This window comes from Notolepis coatsorum (genome assembly GCF_963971535.1).
Source record: "Notolepis coatsorum genome assembly, chromosome: 2".
NCBI classification, from domain to species: domain Eukaryota; kingdom Metazoa; phylum Chordata; class Actinopteri; order Aulopiformes; family Paralepididae; genus Notolepis; species Notolepis coatsorum.
Genome location: NC_140166.1, coordinates 121,504,784 through 121,520,007, shown reverse-complemented (window position 1 = coordinate 121,520,007; position 15,224 = coordinate 121,504,784). Strand labels below are relative to the sequence as shown.

General features: G+C 40.7%; 1 protein-coding gene across 1 annotated transcript; it reads left to right on the top strand.

Moving 5' to 3' along the window:
* Positions 1–2,901: 2,901 nt before the first annotated feature.
* LOC311224388 (potassium-transporting ATPase subunit beta-like) lies at positions 2,902–13,696 on the top strand (the record flags this gene model as incomplete). The annotated part of the gene is made up of 7 exons (XM_084309355.1): positions 2,902–3,013; positions 8,240–8,368; positions 8,583–8,696; positions 9,013–9,218; positions 10,661–10,723; positions 11,047–11,139; positions 13,538–13,696. The coding sequence occupies 7 exons, from the start codon at positions 2,902–2,904 to the stop codon at positions 13,694–13,696; spliced, it is 876 nt and encodes a 291-aa protein (XP_084165481.1).
* Positions 13,697–15,224: the final 1,528 nt, after the last annotated feature.

Below are 15,224 nucleotides of genomic sequence, written 5' to 3'. Positions count from 1 at the left end.
AATTTTGCATTTTTTATCAATGATTATAGCAACCCCTTTGGTTTTATTCAAAGCTGAAGCAGAAGAAGCCACTTTATAACGCTGATTTTCTAATTTGTGCATATCTCTTTCAAGCAAGTGCGTTTCTTGAAACATGCATATTTCAACTCGATTTCTTGATATAGTATCAAGACAGCTAGCCCTTTTAATGGAATTGTTAAGACCTTTAACGTTCCATGAAAAAATAGCTAAAGACGACATTTATAATATGAAATAAAATAATTCAAAAGTATATGAATCTGTACTAATAGATAACCCAAATTTGGTCTTTGTTGACGAGATGCCCAAAGTATGCACATAAGGGAAAAAAAGGCCCATATAACCCACCCCATCTTAACAAAAAAAAGCTGTAAGAATTTTAAAAAAACAGTACAAAAACTTCAAAAACAAAACAAAAAAAACAAGAAAAAACAAAGGTGATTGGTGCCCCTCCCACGTAGATCCTCCCCACCCTGTATATCTAACACAGGGTTGTGACATAGCTGCAAAAGGAAGCTCATCTCCTCATGTCCCAGTGGGTGGCTGTGTGCTGGTCGGCTCTCTGTGCAATTGGAGTAAACAGTATTGATTAACAGGTGTCTAAGCAACTATTCAGTTGGAATATATCTTTATGACATTTGTCAAATTGATAAAAATAATGTTAAAAAAAAAAACAAAAAAAAAAAATAATTGTTTATCCAATTAATAAGTATCTTAGATAGCTTAACTATGTCCCTCTGCACAGAGAGACCTCACAGAACTACACCACCCAGATTAATCCTATGATGGACTATGCAGATGATGGTTAAGATAAAATAAAAAAAAATAAAAGAATAACTGAAGAAAAAAAAATAACTATGAAGAGCAGCAGGTAAAAATAAAAGGAGTATTGGCCAAAAGTATGACAATTACTTTTACTTTGTTGGTATCACCATTAAATAATTGGTGTTCTTGAGTAAAAGTAAAAACAAATAAGAAACAGCAATAATAAATAGTACTGATAATATCGCCTAGTTGCATTTTATTTAACCATCAAAATATGGTGACTATGAATGTGTGATATTGTCTATCATCTGTTAAGTATTTTGTTATTGCAAGTGTTTATATACTAAACTATAGTACATTTAGTTTGAGGAGAATTTTAGTAATGGAAAAACAAATAATTAATCGAAAAAAACATGAAGAAAACAAGTAATTAATAATAATAATAATAATAATAATAATAATAATAATAATAATAATAATAATAATAATAATAATAATAATAATAATAATAATAATAATAATAATAATAATAATAATAATAATAATAATAATAACAAAGAAGGTAGTAATGTACACACTAGACTCAATTATTATTATTTTTTTTGCTGGAAAACTCAAATGACAAAACGATTAAATGTATATATACATACTATGCAAAGGAAGTAAACAAAAGAAAGGGGGAGAAAATAGAACATTATTAAGTAACCAATATTTAACACTAAACGAAATTCATAAAATAATAATCATTCATTTCAAAGGAGTGCTCAAGGGTAGAACTAAGTAATAAAAAAAATAAAAAAACGACTATAGAAAACCTTTATATGGAGCATATGCAAGTGTGTTACCAACCTAATTATTATAAAAAACATTGAAACAAAAAAAAAAACAAAAAAAGGCCTATTGAATTTCAGATACAAAATTATAAATAGTAAATATACCAAAAACCCTCCCCAAAACAAGAAATATTCATTAATTAATGAATTAATTAATATTAATTTACTATTATTATTGATTGAATTCTGCCATTCCATTATTATTACTATCTCTATTACGGTGGTATAGTGTTTAAGACTATCACCTCACAGCTAGAAGGTCCAGGGTTCGATACCCTCTTGGGGACCAGGTTGCCGCGTTGCCAGGTACCCAGGTGGGGTATCTCCCGGGCCTTTCTGTGTGGAGTTTGCATGTTCTCCCCGTGCTCGCAAGGGTTTCCCCCCCCGATAAGATAAACCCAATGGAAAAACATGCAGAACAGATCGCCAACGCTGTCGCGTCCCTGACAAAGACGGACAAGAGCACTTGGATTAGTCCCCGGTTCGGCCCCAGGCCACAACCCATGTCTGCTCCCGGCTGCCCTTGGGGGGAAGGACGACAGGATGGGTCAAACGCAGAGAGGAACATTTCATCGGCGACCCAAAAAAAGTGTGTGTATCTGTGTGCCACCCATCGCATGTGTGTGTCACTGCATGACGACATTGTCAATGTGTGCAGTGAATAAAGACTTCTTCAAAGTCCAGTTGAATCTATTATTATCTTTCCTGCCTGTACCCCCCCCCCCCCCCCCCATGTTGCTATGACACTTGAATTTCCCCAAGGGGGTTCATAAAGGAACACATGACTTAACTTGGCAGTACGTATTTGGTCGTGGCTCTTGACGTATTCGTGTCTAAGACTAATCTCATACTCTTGGTCTAAACTGAAACCACAATGAGTGCTCAAGGTGATCCTTTGAGTCTCCCTCAAGGCCTAGAGGACACTGGCGCTGGAGGAGGAGGTGGCCTACCTGTTTCTACATCCGTTTCTGTACCTGTGGCGAATCAGCCTTATCAAAACTCCTATAAATACAAAATACAAGATAACACATCCATTTTGCACCAGAGTGAGGGTGGGAGGCGAGGTCTGCTCTAACGTAGCATGAGTTTAGGAGCAAGACGAGAGCAGGAACCAGCCAGAAACACCTAGACGAAACACAGCGGTGAGGGACAGGAGATAAATAGAGACTGTCCAGCTGACTTCATACCAGAGGAGAGGAGGAGAACATCTCAGTAGAGACAAGAAGGGTGGAGAAAAGAATAAAAGAGAGGAGAAGAACACTGCAGTGGATCTTGGTCTTTCAACATGGCCGCCTTGAAGGAGAAGAGGACCTGTGGCCAGCGATGTGGAGACTTTGGTCACTTCCTCTGGAACTCGGATGAAGGGACCTTCATGGGGAGAACACCAGAGAAATGGGGTAGGTACTGTATATAGAGAGAGACCCCCCAAAAAGTCTCAAATACTGTATTAAATATAAGAAATCTCCACATTACTGTTACATGCAACATTTTACTGGGTAGATGACAGAGACAAGAGTTGCCAATATTGCCAGTCTCAACAGACCCAGGCTATAAATCCATATGGTGGCGTGAGAGGACAATTCACAGGGTCACCGGAATCAACAGCTTTCTCCTTCTAGAGAACTATGGGTCAGGACTATACACTCATTTAAAAATGGAAAGTTTGGGCTGATGGGGGCGCTAGAGGGAAGGTCATGGGGACACCAAAATCAATAGATTCATCTTGGGGTCATCAATGTGCACAGCAAACTGTATGGCAATGCGGTTATTACTTTGTTCTCAGTTTGGCCTGATGGTGGCGCTAGAGCAGTGGTCAGCAATCTACTTTCTTTCGGTAGAAATGAATGCCTCATTTTCAGAGCCTATTCAGTTCCTGTGCACAATAAGCCATCTATAGTTACACTTTATTTACCATCCTAGAGCTCACCCACACATACGTATGCACATACATACATACACCCACCCACCCACCCACCCACCCACCCACCCACACACCCACACACACACACACACACACACACACACACACACACACACACACACACACACACACACACACACACACACACACACACACACACACACACACACACACACACACACACAAGCATACAGTACATGCAGACGTTCATGTTCATACCACTTTGTATGACTTTGTCGTGTCCTTTTAATATCAGAGGGGTTCGGGTGTGCGTGTGTGTGTGTGTGTGTGTGTGTGTGTGTGTGTGTGTGTGTGTGTGTGCGTGTGTGCGTGTGTGTGTGTGTGTGTGTGTGTGTGTGTGTGTGTGTGTGTGTGTGTGTGTGTGTGTGTGTGTGTGTGTGTGCGTGTGTGCGTGTGTGTGTGTGTGTGTGTGTGTGTGTGGACATAGAGAGATAGGCAGAGTGGTCAGATAAGCTGTTTCCTAGAGAGTTGATCTGACGTTCAGATTACCTGCTCTCTCCTCTACACAGGGCACCTTGACCACTGTGGATGAACCACCAACATAGTCTGGCTGAACCACCCCCTGTGGCGCCACTCTGAATGAATGAATGAATTATTTTATTTCGAATGTTTACACATACAAATAAATAAACAAACAAATAATTTTTCGAACATTTTCACAAATAAACAAACGAAAAGGATAGGTTTGAAGCCGAAGGCTTATAGCGCAACCTACCCCTAATTCAAAAACAAATTCAAAAAAGTTAAAGTTCTCAAAATATAACAAACAAACAAAACAAAAAATCGACAAACACCTATCCAGAAAAGAACAAAAAAAATCAAGTTTGCAAGATAAAACAAACAAACAAACAAACAAACAAACAAACAAACAAAATCAACAATCAACATAAACCGTTCCCGAAAAGAACATAAGCCAACATAGGAAAATCAAAACTGAATCTGCAATACCCGAGTTTCATGGTAGAGAAAAACAGATTGTAGGTTAAATTTGACTATAAGATTCTAGAACCCTGTTTTTAAACATCTTTTTAAACTTAAAGATACTCCTGCTGTTTTTTATTTCATCCGGTATATTGTTACAGAGTTTCACTCCTTTAACTGACACAGACATACTTTTAAGTTCGAGCTCTAGGCTGTTTCAAATTGAGTGTTCTTAATTATACGTCACCTCTCGTTCTTTAAACAAAATTTGTAAGTTACATGGCAGTTGATAACTTCTTGCTTTATAAACTATCTCTGCTGTTTTAAGGTCAACTAAGTCGAGGAACTTTAATGCCCTTAGTTAAAAAAACTGTGTTTGTAGGATGGAGATAACTAACATTGTTCACAACCCTTATTGCCTTTTTCTGTAAGATGATAATAGGATTCAGATTAGTTTTGTATGTGTTTCCCCAAGTTTCTATACAGTAAGTTAGATATGGTAATAAAAGAGTACAATAAATTGTGTATAATGATCTCAAATTTAATATGTGTCTGGTTTTTCTTAAGATACCTAAGCTACGAGCTGTTTTTTTCTTTACATAGTTAATATGAGTTTTCCAGCTGAGGTTTTGGTCTATCACGACCCCCAAAAAAGTATATTAATTTACTCTTTCAAGATGAACATTATCTATGCATATCTCTACTTGAGTATCCGGATGTCTTTTTTTTTATTACCAAACTAAATAAATTTAGACTTACTTATATTTAAGGAGAGTTTGTTAGTATCAAGCCAACATTTCAGCTTCCCCAGTTCACCTGTAATATTTGTTAGCAGCTGTTGAAGGTCTGCACCTGAACACAAAATGTTAGTATCATCTGCAAAAATGACAAATTTAAGTGTATCAGAAACATCAATGATATCATTAATATACAATAATATACTCTGCTTCCACATACAGTCAAATAAGAAGCCTGTCTGATTTGTCACAAAACAGGATATTTTTTCAGTTGATTACAACAACAAAGTCAAATTTACTTTAATTATATTGTTTACACAGTTTATTTTTCTCATGTTTTTATATTCAGATTTCATTTTATTGCCTATATTTATGTCTTTGTTCTATTACCCTGCCCATACCTGTACCCCCCCCCCCCCCATTCTGCTATGATGCCTGAATTTGCCCACAGGGATCAATAAAGGAATATCTTATCTTATCTTATCTTATCTTGTCTTATCTTATCTTATCTTATCTTATCTTAATTATCCCACTAGGGGAAATGTCGTTGAAGCCAGGTATAAAAACACATTCATCATTAAAAAACAACACAATACAACAAACTAGACAGGACAAAAACAACAACTGAATGCTGAATACATGCATCATATTATTAGCAAATTATGAATTACTGGACAAACAAAAGAGACTGTGTATTTTTTCGTCCTCTAAGATAATGGAAGTAGGAAATGTTAGCGTTCGTTAGAAAAATCCCAGAGCTAAAACTGACATTTGTGATGTAATCTCTTATAAAGTCTGGAGCTACTCCAAAGACAATGAATTGGGAAATCCACCCAGATGGGTATATTATCTGTTTCAGAACTGAGAATACTACTAAAGCATAAAGCTAATTTGGGCAATAAAAATAAAAACAAACATTCTGTGGGTCCAACAAAATCTCACATTCATTGTCAATGAAAGAGCTCCAGACTTTATACTTTGAGTAAGTTTGATTCTTACTTCTCTGGTCTCTGGCTTTGAGAGAGAGAGAGAGAGAGAGAGAGTAGCTTTAATAATATTTGAATTATTGTATTATTGTGGTAATATGGGTGGCATTCAAAAAGAGTTTGCACATCCACTGGTGATATGGGCATGCCTGGGTTACCAACCACCGGGGAAATGTCCTGGGAACCATTGAGGGCCCCTGACCACTGCAGGATTATTGTGTGTACTAATTGCATAATTTCCCTCATTTCAATTACAATATGTGCCCAAGCACATATGATTTTAAACAGCTTACTGATTTAGGTGCAGGGGATTTTTGTCAGATATCATTCACTGTAATGCACTAGAAATGTGTATTACAGTGAGGGCATGGATTTAGTTTTGTATGCACATTGTGTATTTGAAGTGACAGGCAGCCACTATAGATTGAGGTGAAATGGTGGTGGTGGCTTGGACCTCAGGGGGGGGTGGGGGGTTCTCTTCCCTTTTTATGTTTTTTTCTACTTTGTTTTATACAGTATTTTTAATTGTTACTATTTTTCTTTTCTAAAACAGTGAATGCCATTGTTTTTGTGTGTTTATCCTAAATAATAAAGAAAATGTATAAATTTTTTTATTTGAGGGCACAAAGGGGAGCATGCCTCCAGACCCCCCCCCCCCCCCCCCCCTACATGTCTGTCCCCTGGGACAGGGGGGACCCATACCACGTACCCATACCACATACCATCCTAGAGGCTAATCTCTCCTGTGACAAAATGGCATCCAATGTAATAAAAAAAGTCAACCAACGAACTCGATTCTTGTACCGGATCTCCTCTCTGGTAAACAAGAATACCCTGAAGACTCTGGCAGGAGCACTCATTCAAGGGTACTACGACTATGCTTGCACCTCATGGTACCAAAGCACCTCAAAGGCACTAAAAACAAAATTACAAACATCTCAAAACAAACTGGTCAGACTACTGCTTGACCTTACTCCTAGAACCCACCTCACCCCTGCCCACTTCGACAACCTAGGATGGCTTAGAGTAGACGACAGAGTACAGCAACTTCCAATGGGCCTGGTCTACAAGATACACTACACGACCAAGGTACCCATGTACATGTCAAAATACTTCCCAAAGGTCAGTGAATACCACGATCACAACACCAGAGGGAGCTCCACAAATCATGTTAAACCCAGATTCGGCTCAAATAAGGGACTAAACACGTTTCGCAATTATGCCACATCAAAGTGGAACGCCCTACCCAAAGCTGTAAAGGAATGTGAATCACTACCCACTTTCAAAACCTCTCTCAAGGGACACCTACGGGAGACTGCAATTCAACACTGGCCCCTGTAAATATCCTAACCCAATCATTCCAACCCCCTCCAATGTACAGTCATTTACCTAGTATGGTTTTGTCAATAGTTCAATGTACAATTGTGTTTGTTTGTACAGTGTCTCCTCCCCCCCCCCTCAATGTACAGTGTTACTTGTTTATACAGTGTGCCCCCCGCCCCCCCCCCCCCCCCCCCCCCCCCCCAACCACCTCCAATGTAAATTACCCAGTATGGTTGTCAATATCCCAGTGTACCCAACCCCCCCCACCCAACCTCCTCCAATGTACAGTTTCTACGTCAAATGTATATACTCCCTTTTCTTGACTCCTTCTGTATCACAAACAGTACTGTATTTGCAAATCTGGTATGTCATAAATGTATAGATGTAGCAGTACTGTCTATCTGTATGTCATGTATGTCATATATGTCTATATGAATTGAAAATGGGGGACCCTGATGGAAACAAGACAAACGTCTTTCTCAGGTCTGCATCCCCTTAACAATTGTATGTATTGAGCCGTACTGTATTGTACCCATTCTGCAATCTGTTAAATAAAGTTTTCATTCATTCATTCATTCATTCACGTTTTTGCCCCAGGGCCCCCTAGTGGCATAATCCAGCCATGAAAATGCCTTGACAATGTGGAATAGAAGAGCAAGTGTGTGTTCTAACGTCTCTCTCTCTCTCTCTCTCTCTCTCTCTCTCTCTCTCTAGTGTACATCAGTCTGTACTACGTGTCGTTCTACATAGTGATGACAGCTCTCTTCTCTCTCGCCATATGGACGCTCATGTACACGTTGTCTCCTTACGCCCCGGACTATCAAGACCGACTGCAGTCACCGGGTAACAACACAACAGCACAAGTGGTCACAGAGCCAGGACAACTGCAATGACATGTCAATATCCCTAACTCTGGTTCCTGTCTCTGTGTCTGTCTCCGTCCATCCGTTTACCGGTCTGTCTCTCCGTCTGTCCGTCCATCTGTCTGTCTGTCTGTCTGTCTCTCCGTCTGTCCGTTCATCTGTCTGTCTGTCTGTCCATCTGTCCGTCTGTCCAGGGGTCATGGTGTGGCCAGACACGTATGGCGAGGAGGATGTGGAGATCACCTACAACACATCGGACAAGAGCAGCTGGATGAAGATGACCAAAGTTCTCGATACCTTCCTGAAACGTACTGACCGAAACCATCTCATTGCCCAGTATATGCCCAGATCTTCAAACCAATACTTTACCATACTTACCAAAACCAAGAGTAACACTAAACAACTACACATCAATAGAAGCTGAAAAGAAACTGGCTAGCCCAACCACCAAAAACAAGTATTGATACATTTTTAATGTTTAATGTTTTTAAACTCTAAATGATTGACTGAACCCATGATAGGGCTAACACTAAACAGGTAAATATTAGGTTTTAATGGTGCTATAGATACATGTTTTATGTAGAGTCTCCCCCCCCCTCTCTCTCTCTCTCTCTCTCTCTCTAGCCTACAATGACTCCCTACAGCACCAGTGTAACAACTATAACTGCAGCAAGGGAAAGTATTTCATCCAGGACACCTTCTCTGCGCCTCACCACACCAAATGGGCATGTCCCTTCATGCAAAGCACGCTGGGACCTTGCTCAGGATTTGATGACCCAACCTTTGGCTACAACTGCACCATGCCTTGTGTCATCATCAAAATGAACAGGGTACATTCACAGATAAGCACGCTTGTTAAACATCACCTGGAGAGGTTGCCCAAGTAAAAAAAGAAATAAAAGTATACCCAAGTATATTCTCTGAAAGTATACTTTGCATGTATTCAGAAAGTATTCCATTTCAACCAATTTTCAACCAATTTAAGTTTACATAGCTTGTTAAAGATTCTGTAGTTAAGGAACATGCCGACATGGAAAATGTGCTTACCGTCTTCTCCAGAGTCAGACAAGAAGATAGATACCAATTTCCTCTCTGTGCATTCAGTAGAAAGATATCCAGCTGCAAGCGAGCATAGCTTAGCACAAATGAATGGAGGCGGAATACGGATCAGCTAGCCTAGCTCAGCACAAATGAATGGAGGCGGAATACGGATCAGCTAGCCTAGCTCAGCACAAATGAATGGAGGCGGAATACGGATCAGCTAGCCTAGCTCAGCACAAATGAATGGAGGCGGAATACGGATCAGCTAGCCTAGCTCAGCACAAATGAATGGAGGCGGAATACGGATCAGCTAGCCTAGCTCAGCACAAATGAATGGAGGCGGAATACGGATCAGCTAGCCTAGCTCAGCACAAATGAATGGAGGCGGAATACGGATCAGCTAGCCTAGCTTAGCACAAATGAATGGAAGCGGAATATGGATCAGCTAGCGTAGCTTAGCACAAATGAATGGAAGCGGAATACGAATACGGATCAGCTAGCCTAGCTTAGCACAAATTAACGTAGGTGGGTGGCTGTGGGCTCATTTCACTCTGTAGTAAAGAAACGTATATAAATACAAGAGAGACCAAGAGTGGAATCCCTACATGGTGTTTTGCTCTCTCCCAAATATGCTTTTCATATTATTTACTGAGTCAGTTCTTTTTTATACATGTATCGTGTTATCATATGTGCAAATAAATAAACAAAATGATATAACAAACAAGTGAGGGCAGCTGGAGAACTAACGGCTGCAGAACTTTTAGGAATGTCTGACCCTTAACCACCAAACCTGCACGGACTATAATGTACAGTATATTATGTATATTACCTGCACCTTGTGTATACTGTGTTTACCTTTACTCATAGTATATATTCCGATTCAACATTATTTTATTTATTGCCTATATTTATTGTAATGTATATTATAACAAATAGTAACCGGGCATACATCCTCATCTGCACCTTTGTTTGCACTGTTTATTTTTCTCATATTTTTTATGTTCAGATTACATTTTATTGTATACACTGTTTATTTTTCTCATATCTTTATATTCAGATGAAATTTGATTGCCTATATTTATGTATTTCTACTATTACTCTGCCCATACCTGTACCCCCCCCCCCCCCCCCTCCCCCATGCTGCTATGACGGCCCAAATTTCCCCAAGGGGATAAATTAAGGACTATCTTATATCTTACCTTATCATACTGACATTATGTTGTTGATGCAGATCATCAGCTACTTGCCTTCCAACCACACGGACCACCCCCCTCAGGTCAACTGCACTGTGCTGGTGAGTTCAAATAATACGATTAATAAGAATAAATGTTATTTGTATAGCACCTTTCATACAAGAATTGCAGCCTAAAGTGCTTCACAGCAGTAAACATAGACATAACATGGGCATAAAACAGACAGAATGAAAGCAATGCAGAGAATAAGAAAAAGGGTAAAAGCAACTAATATTGACTCACAAGGTTTAAAACAGATGGACATAAAACACTTGTTCTTGTTATCTGAAATATATATTGCTGACACATGATTGTGTGTGTGTGTGTGTGTGTGTGTGTGTGTGTGTGTGTGTGTGTGTGTGTGTGTGTGTGTGTGTGTGTGTAGGAGGGACAAGCAAATGTGGCAAACATTGAGTATTTCCCGGAAAAGGGAATAATGGATCTATCTTATTTCCCCTACTATGGCCTCCTGGCACAGGTAAGAAACAGAACATTCTGCTCACATACATACTGTATAACCACAGAACTTCACTTGATACTTGTTTCACATAAAAGTAAGTTTCAAACCCGTTGAATATCCTGTTTGAGAATCAAGGAACCGTTTTTTGAGTATTTACAGAATGCCTTGATGTATCAGAAGTGATCAAAATGGCATGTAAAAAAAGCAGAGTGCAAATCAGTGGTGCTCAACCAGGGGTCCTTGCATGGGTTCCAGGGGGTCATTGATGGGGTTCCAGGGGGTCATTGAATGGGTTCCAAGAGGTCATTGAGTGGGTTCTGGAAGTTCCAGGAAGTCCTTGAAGGGGTTCCAGGGGGTCATTAAGGGGTTCCAGGGACAAATCTTATCAAATAGTGGTCCTTGGCATAATGTGTATCAATGTAGAGGATATTTGGGTCATAATGTGTATCACTGTTGGGGTCATAATGTGTATCAATGTGGGGGTCATAATGTGTATCAATGTGGGGGTCATAATGTGTATCAATGTAGAGGATATTGGGGTCATAATATGTATCATTGTAGAGGCTGTTGGGGTCATAATGTGTATCAATGTGGGGGTCATAATGTGTATCAATGTGGGGGTCATAATGCGTATCAATGTGGGGGTCATAATGTGTATCAATGTGGGGTCATAATGCGTATCAATGTGGGGGTCATAATGTGTATCAATGTGGGGGTCATAATGCGTATCAATGTGGGGGTCATAATGTGTATCAATGTGGGGTCATAATGTGTATCAATGTGGGGGTCATAATGTGTATCAATGTTGGGGTCATAATGTGTATCAATGTGGGGGTGATAATGTGTATCAATGTTGGGGTCATAATGCGTATCAATGTGGGGGTCATAATGTGTATCAATGTGGGGTCATAATGTGTATCAATGTTGGGGTCATAATGTGTATCAATGTTGGGGTCATAATGTGTATCAATGTGGGGGTGATAATGTGTATCAATGTGGGGGTCATAATGCGTATCAATGTGGGGGTCATAATGTGTATCAATGTGGGGTCATAATGTGTATCAATGTTGGGGTCATAATGTGTATCAATGTGGGGGTCATAATGTGTATCAATGTGGGGTCATAATGTGTATCAATGTGGGGGTCATAATGTGTATCAATGTGGGGGTCATAATGTGTATCAATGTGGGGGTCATAATGTGTATCAATGTTGGGGTCCTAATGTGTTTCAATGTGGGGGTCATAATGTGTATCAATGTGGGGGTCATAATGTGTATCAATGTGGGGGTCATAATGTGTATCAATGTAGAGGATATTGGGGTCATAATGTGTATCAATGTTGGGGTCATAATGTGTATCAATGTGGGGGTCATAATGTGTATCAATGTGGGGGTCATAATGTGTATCAATGTGGGGGTCATAATGTGTATCAATGTGGGGGTCATAATGTGTATCAATGTGGGGGTCATAATGTGTATCAATGTGGGGGTCATAATGTGTATCAATGTGGGGGTCATAATGTGTATCAATGTGGGGGTCATAATGTGTATCAATGTAGAGGATATTGGGGTCATAATGTGTATCAATGTTGGGGTCATAATGTGTATCAATGTGGGGGTCATAATGTGTATCAATGTAGAGGATATTGGGGTCATAATGTGTATCAATGTTGGGGTCATAATGTGTATCAATATTGGGATGATAATGTGTATCAATGTGGGGGTCATAATGTGTATCAATATTGGGATGATAATGTGTATCAATGTGGGGGTCATAATGTGTATCAATATTGGGGTGATAATGTGTATCAATGTGGGGGTCATAATATGTATCAATGTGGGGGTCATATAATATGTATCAATGTGGGGGTCATAATGTGTATCAATGTAGAGGATATTGGGGTCATAATGTGTATCAATGTAGAGGATATTGGGGTCATAATGTGTATCAATGTAGAGGATATTGGGGTCATAATGTGTATCAATGTGGGGGTCATAATGTGTATCAATGTTGGGGTCATAATGTGTATCAATGTTGGGGTCATAATGTGTATCAATGTGGGGGTCATAATGTGTATCAATGTGGGGGTCATAATGTGTATCAATGTGGGGGTCATAATGTGTATCAATGTTGGGGTGATAATGTGTATCAATGTGGGGGTCATAATGTGTATCAATGTGGGGGTCATAATGTGTATCAATGTGGGGGTCATAATGTGTATCAATGTTGGGGTGATAATGTGTATCAATGTGGGGGTCATAATGTGTATCAATGTGGGGGTCATAATGTGTATCAATGTGGGGGTCATAATGTGTATCAATGTGGGGGTCATAATGTGGATTATCATTGACCTGAAAAAGGTTGAGAACCACTGGTAAATGGCTGAATCTACCCCCTCCCTCCCCCCTCTGTGCAGCCCAGCTATGTCAACCCTCTGGTAGCGGTCCGGTTCCACCTGGTTGGGGAGAAGAAGGCAAAGGTCTCATGCAGAGTCGTCTCCGACAAGATCAGCTATGAGAACATCCACGACCCGTACGAGGGGAAAGTCCTGTTCTACCTCAAAGCTCTGAAATGAGGAGCACTGGAGCAGCACAACATCAAGAAAACATTGAAAGAAGGAAGAGTCATCAACAGAATACCAGCATTCTATGCTCTGCTTGGTGCCAGACGTTGGTGTCAGTTCTATGGGAGATGCACGGATAAGCTAAATATACTAGCTATCTGAGGAGATATACATCAACCATATATGTCAAACATTAGCTAGTTAACAATGCAACAGATTGCAGATGATTCTGTCATTCAAGGCAATAACCTGTTTAAATAACAGATCATAAACGAGGAGATGGCTGATCCCATTCGGCAGAACTTAAAGTTTCCACACTTGGCACCAATGTGCGTGCATGTGCTACACAGTGACGTGATGACCCTTCCTTCTTTTATAGTTACCTTGCACCAGGAACAGCACCAGGAAAGGGCTGAGTGGACATGGGAGACTTAAAGGGACAGTTCTGATTTTTAGTTCCACACTAGCTCCTCACTCTAGTTCCTCCCTCTAGCTCCTCACTCCAGTTCCACACACTAGCTCCTCACTCTAGCTCCTCACTCTAGCTCCTCACACTAGCTCCTCACACTAGCTCCTCACTCTAGTTCCTCACACTAGCTCCTCACTCTAGCTCCTCACTCTAGCTCCTCACTCTAGCTCCTCACTCTAGCTCCTCACTCTAGCTCCTCACACTAGCTCCTCACTATAGCTCCTCACTCTAGTTCCACACACTAGCTCCTCACTCCAGTTCCACACACTAGCTCCTCACTCCAGTTCCTCACACTAGTTCCTCACTCTAGCTCCTCACTCTAGTTCCTCCCTCTAGCTCCTCACACTAGCTCCTCACTCTAGTTCCTCACTCTAGTTCCTCACTCTAGTTCCTCACACTAGTTCCTCACTCTAGCTCCTCACACTAGCTCCTCACTCTAGTTCCTCACTCTAGTTCCTCACTCTAGTTCCTCACACTAGTTCCTCACTCTAGCTCCTCACACTAGCTCCTCACACTAGCTCCTCACTCTAGCTCCTCACACTAGTTCCTCACTCTAGTTCCTCACTCTAGTTCCTCACACTAGTTCCTCACACTAGCTCCTCACACTAGCTCCTCACACTAGTTCCTCACACTAGTTCCTCACACTAGCTCCTCACTCTAGTTCCACACACTAGCTCCTCACACTAGTTCCTCACACTAGCTCCTCACTCTAGCTCCTCACACTAGCTCCTCACTCTAGCTCCTCACTCTAGCTCCTCACACTAGCTCCTCACACTAGCTCCTCACACTAGTTCCACACACTAGCTCCTCACACTAGTTCCTCACTCTAGCTCCTCACTCTAGCTCCTCACTCTAGCTCCTCACACTAGTTCCACACACTAGCTCCTCACTCTAGCTCCTCACTCTAGCTCCTCACTCTAGCTCCTCACTCTAGCTCCTCACACTAGCTCCTCACTCTAGCTCCACACACTAGCTCCTCACTCTAGCTCCTCACTCTAGCTCCTCACACTAGCTCCTCACACTAGCTCCTCACTCTAGCTCCTCACACTAGTTCCTCACACTAGCTCCTCA